We start from the raw sequence: 8442 nt of genomic DNA on the forward strand, positions 1-8442 counted from the left end.
AATAAAACAGTCAAATAAACAGACACAAATATTTTGTTACGGTCAGAAATCACCTTTAAATTGTAGCCAACAACAAAAAAATCAATAATAAATTCAACATGATTTATTACACAATTTTACAAGAAATAACTAATTACTGTTAAGATATATGTCAAATCCTTTGTCTTTTCTTTATACGGAATTTTTCTCTTAACTGTACGGAATCCAATGGAATATATGTCCAGTACGTTTATAAACTAGTATGATGTCGTTCGTAAATAAAATTGTCAATCCAACCCCTAGAAAACTGTAGAAGGGAAACTTCTAGAATATTGTAGAAGTTTAAATCACGCATCGTAGATTATGATCATTTCGGAATTTTTATGTAAGTCAAATAGAAAGTTCCTATCATTCCATCAGTATCTATGCTTGTGCTAGCAATTTCTAAACTGCACAATTATAACATTATTTTGTAAACATCTATAATTAGTTAACAGCCCAATTATATATCTTATAAGGCCACACAAAACAAATCAGGCCAAGATAAATAAACATGATAATTACAATATCATAACAATTTTAAGAAATGTGTAAATTGCTATATTTTTATGCATGCAATTGTTAGTAATGTAACACTGCAAACTGTGCTTAGCATTATTTTAATCAGCCGTAATTAAATGACATCATTATATGTGTGATGCCATACTGTTTATTTAAAAGCCAAATGTCATTTTCTCACAGATGCAGGGTCTTCACTTAAATACATTTAAACAAACTTTTTTTTAAGTAGAATTATGTAAAAAGACAAGTTTTTAAAAAATTTGCACATCATTGCGCTTTAAATAACATGATAGCTATGACGTTCTTCTTCTCCCTGTATGAACTTCCTTTATAAGGAACACCAAGGATAAATTCAAATAAAATGTTTATATCTATATACACGGTAAATTGTTTTTTTTCACTCGGTAAAAGGTAAAATCCAGTTAATATATACACTTTCTTATACACGCAGAAAGTACGATATATATACACGGAATACGATACTTAAACAAATGTCTTTCGCTTTTATCTTTTGGTCTTACAGTGTTTGCTTTAGACCGTCAACCTCCGATTGTCTCAAGAATTTTCAAGCGTTTGATGTGAAGCCTGTAGCAAAGTTCCCTAGTAGATGCTTCAATTGTATCCATGATATTGGTGTCAGTTTAAAGTTGGGTAAAGTTTCTACAGTCTATGATCAGCCTAATCATATCCAGTTTGTTGTTGAATAATCCGGGCATGTTTTGGCAACAGTATTTTGTATGACCCCTCTTTTATCGGTTCGAAATAAGTTGTACGAATTTTCGCTAAAAGTGGACAGTCTAGATGAAAATGAGTAATATATTCATCGGATAAACGACATAGCTAGCATAATGATGTTAGAGACTGGTTTGATTTATCTCTATCAGAGTTAAGGATGAATGTTCCTAATAAGATTTTGGCTTTAATAATGGCTTTTCGTATGTCAACTTTTGTTATGTCGTAGATATTCCAAACGGAATGATTTATTCCAATAACGAAGTGTTTTGTATCCATGTATTTAGGGGTTGTTTTTTATTCAGCATTCAGCGTTCACAACAGTTCAGCGTGGCTTCTAAGGTTGAAAATACCAGATTATTAGTGGTAACAATTATTTTATTAGGGTTTTTGAAAAATCGACACTTTTGCATAACTTCTCAGTTAAAAAGTACTTTTAGACATCAGAAAATGTTATTCAATGCTTCAACAGAGTTTGTATGTTGTAATTGAAGGTAATCATCAGATGTTTCATCCATACTGTGACCTGTGAAGGTATACTGGAAGAAATCAATTATGCTTACACATAGTATTCAGAATTAATAAATCTAGCGATATTAGGGTCAATGCTTTATAGTGCTGAAAAAATTTTCTTTCAAAAATGGACAAAAATACACAGATTTATTCACAATGTCATACAAAAATAGATCACACAAAAATATTGGTAAAATCAGAATGATGGCTTTCAATATTGGTCAATATTCCAAAAGTGCCTCAAATTGGAACACAAAAGTAGTGCGTAAACAAAACATCTCTGTGCAGTGATATTACAATTTTCAACTAGTGACTGAGCTTAAGCATTTGCGGAGATTTGGAGTGCAAAGGACCATAGAATAAAGGTGTAAAAACTATGGAGTTATTAAATGTATGCAAAGAACAAAATTTTCAAAGAACTTATTTATTGAAAGAAAGGATTTTTTACCTCGAGAAGCCGCATCATTAAAGCCTTTTCGGAGTGTGTTAAATTAGGGAAAAAATTAAATTCACTGCGTACCCCGAAAATTTAACCACATATGTGAAAATGTCTCAGTTTCGAAACGAGCCATCATACATAGCAAAGTATAAGATTTGGGCAGATGAATTGATGATAAGGCTACCATTATCGCCTACCTGAAATGAATTGCGCATCTTTACCGATATATGCTAATTTTGTTAAAATTCAACAGTGACTAAAATATACCAAAGATCAACCACTAACTTTGCAGAAGAGGTTACATCTAAATTCGAGAGATAACTGTAAAAAAAAATAAAACAATCTTTGTTACTAAGAAGCTTATAATATATTGATGAAAAGGGTTGGAACAAACGTGCCGATGATTTTTAAAAGATGTGTTCATAAACTTATGTCCACCTAATTAGGAATTTAAAAAACGACAGCCACTGACTCTGAACTGGAACGTTAAACATGTGTCGGTCTTAATATAGTTTAATGCTTACTCAATTTTCTCTTGTCAAAACAAGCGGAGTACATGGAAGACCATGCAATATCAAAATAAAAAAAGAGTTCTGAAATCAATTGTTTTTGTATAACAGACGACACAAGACAGTCTTGATAAAACCGTACATAAATGTCAACAGCTAGCGAAGATGGCACAAAGTAGTTTATATATTAAGAAATCATCTAAATGGATTATACGACAACGAGAAAAATGCATTTGAAGAAAAAAGTACTTACATCTACACAATAAGCAATATGTTTTACAATCGCCAAATGCAATACTCTTGACAACTGCGTTAGTGCTTTCACACTTTTGTAACTGTGACTGGTAACGTGCACACCGATTCTTTGTACGCGTTGGTATATCACTGCAAGAACCTGCAAATCCAGAAAAAACTGTTGACATTTCAAGACATATTTATTCTAATGTGCAAATGAATTATTTTGATTTTAAAATATTTCATGTATTTAATCACTGTTTGAATACAGTCATGTATATTGATTAGAACCGTATGTGTGTTGTTCAACAAATGTTAACAACTATGACTTTAAATATAGGAACTTACTTTAAAAAAATATAAAACGAACAACAATAATTCTTAGGGTGAATTTGTGTATACAGTTCGTAAAAGATACAATGATTTTTGTCTTTTGTTTGGGTTGTATGGTTTGCCTAGTGCTAATATAATTAGTAATGCCTCTTCCCATTAATTTTTATGGTGTATTATGGTGTATTAAAGTCCCAAGTCAAAAGACTGTTATGCAGTGGTAGGTGTTGGTTTCTTTCGTATTTGTTTTTCTTTTGTTGTTTTTAGCATAAATCATGTGATTGATTTTTCTTTTGAATTGTTTTACATTTTGTCTTGCGGGAGCATTTTATAGCGTAATATATGGTATTGGTTGTGCTTATTGTTGAAGGCCGTACAATACCCTATAGTTGTTCACGTCGTCGTCCTTTTGGACTGAGGTGGATCTCCTTGGCAATCATACCACATCTCCTTATCATTATAATAATCACAGAAATCTGACATAATGTTTCATAAAACAGCAGAACAAGTGCAGACAAATTTGAAAAAATGTTCATCGTTCAACCTTCAAAAGAAGAATTTTTTTTTAAATACCATCCAATAATTTAATGACAAAAAAAAGATTAAAACTTTACTACATTATTTCCTTCCCTAAATGCCTTTTTAATATTATACCCATATTTTTATCTTAATTAAAAAAAAACGGAGTATCCTCAATCATATATATATATACCTGTGTTTCGTGGTTGCAATGTAGTTATTGGTGGTAAATCTACAAAATGTGAGAATTATCAAAACACATATAATTGCGTGTTAATACATTGCAACCAAAGTCATCTCAAAATTATAATACTGCAGAGTAACGTCCAGTGGAAAATATAACATGCATATCGGGACGATGAGTTATGATTATGAACCCTGTTTTGTACTAAACCGACATGGTGAACCAGGAATTATAATTGTTAGTTGCAATTTAAGGTAACAGTTCACAAGAAGACATGTCACCCTTCTCGTACATATTATTTGGACTACAAGCCAACTAGTCTTTGCTATTTCTCCTAAACATCGCGTGATAAGTGACGAAGAGCAAATACCAATTTTCAATGTTTTGGTTTGATGTAGCTTTGGGTGGGGTCCCTACCCTCGAGCTCCCGCTTTGGAGGCGAACACGCTACCTTCAGGTCACAGAGTCGGTTGAAAAAATATAGATATTTTCTACACACTTAATGGATATATATATTTAAACCATTGTTGTGACGTCATCTATTCAAGAAACAGTTGATTATTTTTCAAGAATCCACTGAAGTTTTGACCTATTTGTAATGTAACACTACTCACTATGGTTCATTGAATTGAAGAGATGAGTGAGTAGATTACATTACAAGCGAAGAAATGACTGATGTTTACCAATAAACAAATGTTGTTGACAATACAGAACACAGAAGAATTGTACGGAAGCGTATAAGCGCCACACAATTTATTTTTTTTATGTTTTTTTCTTATGTTTGCGTTAACGCAAACCTTTGTGGCGCTAATACGCTTCCGTAGAACTGATAACAAAAGCACCCAGAATTTGTTTGGTTGGAAACTCAATTGAATAAAATGCTTGTTTTCTGCTCTTTGGTCGGGTTGTTGTCTCTTTGACACATTTCCGTTCTAAATTTTATTGTGTGTAGTAAAAAATGTGATTGATAACATTTTAACGGTTCACGAGCAACATTCAATGAAGGCATAAGCACTCATACCACATATTCTTATTCATAAGACACTTTATGAAAAAGATCAGATATTTGTACATGTACATAAATTTATTTCACATGATAGTTGATCCACGACTCAGTTGTGTCTTAAACAGCATTGAAATAAAAATCCTTCACACGTTACTTTGAATTCCCAAAGTTTACTTGAAGCGTTATGTTGATATTATTGCCATCCACTTGAAAGGTAGACGGTGCACTGTTTATTTGTAGTTCTGAACGGGGTTTCTTTTGTTCTGACGGCTTACTGTTGATCGTCTGGTTGGCCTTTCGTTTCATTTCGGTGTTTGTTCTTTTATATTCGCGAACTGCCTTACTTTTGTGGCCTGTTATTTCAGATATCAGCTGTTCGTCCTGACCATCTTCATATAACCTGGTAGCAGCAGTGGCACGAAGCGAGTGGTTCGACCTGAATCCCTTTAGTCCGGCTTCTTTGCATAACCTTGCAATTGTTGCTGTCAGCATATTTATACCCACGGGCATAGTAGCAAACCAAACTTGTCCAGTCGATTTTGGTATGGGTTTCAAGTAAAAGGCATTTTTTGGTCTTTTTTCTGGGCTGAAAAATACAAAACACTTTATAATATCTTTCAAGTATAATCCAAGGACTTACTAAACCTTCCCCTTTCTTGGTTTTTTATTTACTTTTATGTGCCTATCCCATCAGGAGCCTATAGATCAGTGGTGGTCGTTGGTTCATGTCCGTCATATTCTTTTCTAAAATTGTTTTGTAATAAATTAAGACTTTAGTTTTCTTAATTGAATTGTTTCTTTTTTTTCATGTTTGGGCCTTTAATAGCCAACTATACGGTATAGGATTTTCTCGTTCTTGAATGCTGTACGATTGTCTAATTGCTTACATCCACTTTATTTGAACTTTGGTGGATAATTGTCTCATTGGCATCATACCACATCTCCTTATTCTTATTATATAGGTCCCTGTGTTTTTTTCAAGCTACAAGTTGTGCAAAATTTATTCATGAAAAATTACTTGTTTTGAGAATAGAACATGTAGGAAGAAATCTAAAAGCTAGCATTTTAAGGTAAATTGTTGACAATAAAAAAAAGTACACTGGCAATTTAATCTTTGTCGCTAAAGGAAACCTACCAATGAGATATGTAGTCTCTATAAAATTTTACAATACATCTGTCAGGATTGTCTTTGTTCTCATAAGCAAAAACCACTTTTTGCTTGCACTTCCGCGATTTCAGTCCGCCTTGGTTTGACTTGGAAACATCCTCTCTGTATACAAGGTAGGAGTCACCATTTGTATCCGTGTGCTCTGATATTTGACTGTTTTCCCATCTTAGATCTCGATGCTCCTTTCCAGCACGAAGAGCAAAATTTAAACCAAATAAATAAATAGTCGTATCAAGGAGCTTTTGCGGAGTAGTATTTCCTAGAATTCCTTTCTCCCATAGCATGTTTTCTTCGTCGTAAGTAATTTCCTGTGCTTTTTTCTTGTGAGTTCCTAAACCAGAACTCGCTCGTTCTTTCATAGTGTGATCGAGTGTATTCTTTATTTGGATAAAACAATCTTCGTTTAGAAATTTGAAATATTTCCCCTTTCCCTCTAAATATAACTGTATGTTTATTAAAATTTCGTAAAGGGTTTGACCGGGATATTCTTCTCCGTTTTCTTTTTTGATCTCACAGATGAACCTAGAAAGAGCAAAACACAATTCATCCTTTGTCATCACTTCTAGATCTGGTGAAATAATACTTATATTAAGACTGAGATCAGCTACGGCTATGGCATTTCTTTGTGTTTTCCATGTGTTGAAAAGGTTATATGCCCACTTAATTTTCTTTTTAGTACTCTCAGCTAAACTGAAAATAAAATATTTTGATGGTGACATATTTATCTTATCAGATATTTTTATTATTATACATTTCATATTATACATTTTATATTCGAATTTCAATTTGAAGGGTGGTGCATTTCTTTTTTGTCGGGTATAATACTAGGTACATTTAAAGTGATACTTATTATTCGAACACACCTACGATGTTCCAAAATTCTAAACAAGTGTATATTATGATACTTTAACGTGGACTACATTGGTGAGTACGATTTTTCATATTAAACGATTAATCGTTTAAATATAATAATCATCATATTTTATTTCAAAAGTTTATTCGAACGATCTATCGAAAAAAAAAAATATGACTAAACTTAAGCAGTTAAGAGCTCATGTTCCTTGTTATTATGTATATATGCAACCCGAATTTAAACAAGATTACTTTTACTTTACTTTACTTTACTTGCTTTGACTTATTGACCAGGGCTGATATGCATAAAACTACTTAAGTTTAGATTTATCCCGAACGAACGGATTTTTTTGGCATGTCATAAGATAAATTATTACTACGATTGGATATGTTAACTTGAGTGGTTTTATACATATCAGCCCAAAACTTTTAAAATCAACGACCTAGATTTTAATGTTTACAACGGATGCCTAATGAACTTCAAAAAGGGGGTATGTTTTTTTTTTCTAAAAAAAAAATATTCTGGTCCCCAATTTGATGAAAAAAATACTTTGGTCTAGCAGATGGCAAAGAAAATATTCTGAATCTAGATTTCCCCAATACCTTATGGTGTAATATTTAAAAAAAAACCACCAATTTGATTGATAGCGTCGAAAATCTAGAAAAACTGTTAACACAGAGATATGTCTCGCCTATTTGTTATTTTGATAATGGATATGTTGAAATTAAAATAGCAATACTTTAATAACATGTAAGTTATGCAAATATTTAAAGTCAATGAACCATGACTGAAGGTACAGGGCTAAACAATATCCATGGAAATCAGATGTGCCAATGCTAATACAACTGCATACCAAATACCATTGACTTTTCATGTGTCGTTCTCTTTACACAAACCTAAACACAAACATTAACTTGTAAACTATGCAAAAGTTTCAAAGTCAATAAACCATAATGATGGGGTGGGGTTATATAATCTCAGTGGAAATGAAACTGGCAAATACCTATACCCTTGTATACCAAATATCATTGACTTAATATTAATGGTTCATCTTAAACTGACCTAATCACAAACTAATACATGTAAACTAAGCAAAAGTTTCAAAGTCAATAGACCGTGACTGAGGGGTAAGGACCATATATACTCCATGGAAATGAGATCTGCTAATGATTATACAACTGCATACCAATTATCATTGACCTACCACTAACAGTTCCCCTTAAACTGATCTAATTACAAACTAATACATGAAAACTAAGCAAAAATTTAAAAGTCAATAGACCATGACAGAGGGGGCGTGGCCAAATAATCTCCATGGAAATGAGATAATCCAATGCTTATACAACTGCATACCAAATATCATTGACCTACCACTAGTGGTTCACCATAAACTAGACCTAATCACAAACTGATAC

The 8442-nt window shown here is 32.5% G+C and overlaps 1 protein-coding gene across 1 annotated transcript; it reads right to left on the reverse strand.

The window, feature by feature from the left end:
• Positions 1 to 4522: 4522 nt before the first annotated feature.
• On the reverse strand, positions 4523 to 7756 carry LOC127729263 (zinc finger MYM-type protein 3-like). The gene is made up of 2 exons (XM_052236999.1): positions 6142 to 7756; positions 4523 to 5592 (listed from the first exon to the last, which is right to left on the reverse strand). The coding sequence occupies exons 1-2, from the start codon at positions 6939 to 6941 to the stop codon at positions 5157 to 5159; spliced, it is 1236 nt and encodes a 411-aa protein (XP_052092959.1). The 5' UTR covers positions 6942 to 7756; the 3' UTR covers positions 4523 to 5156.
• Positions 7757 to 8442: the final 686 nt, after the last annotated feature.

This window comes from Mytilus californianus, unplaced genomic scaffold (genome assembly GCF_021869535.1).
Source record: "Mytilus californianus isolate M0D057914Y unplaced genomic scaffold, xbMytCali1.0.p SCAF_2, whole genome shotgun sequence".
Classification (NCBI taxonomy): Eukaryota; Metazoa; Mollusca; class Bivalvia; order Mytilida; family Mytilidae; genus Mytilus; species Mytilus californianus.

What these genes read in the sequence shown, in the direction of transcription:
- LOC127729263 (XM_052236999.1), bottom strand. Translation starts at nt 6,941, where the DNA reads ATGTATAATATGAAATGTATAATAATAAAAATATCTGATAAGATAAAT. An exon ending in AGAGACTACATATCTCATTG is followed by an intron (nt 5,593 to 6,141) that starts GTAGGTTTCCTT and finishes TGTATTTTTCAG; the next exon opens with CCCAGAAAAAAGACCAAAAA.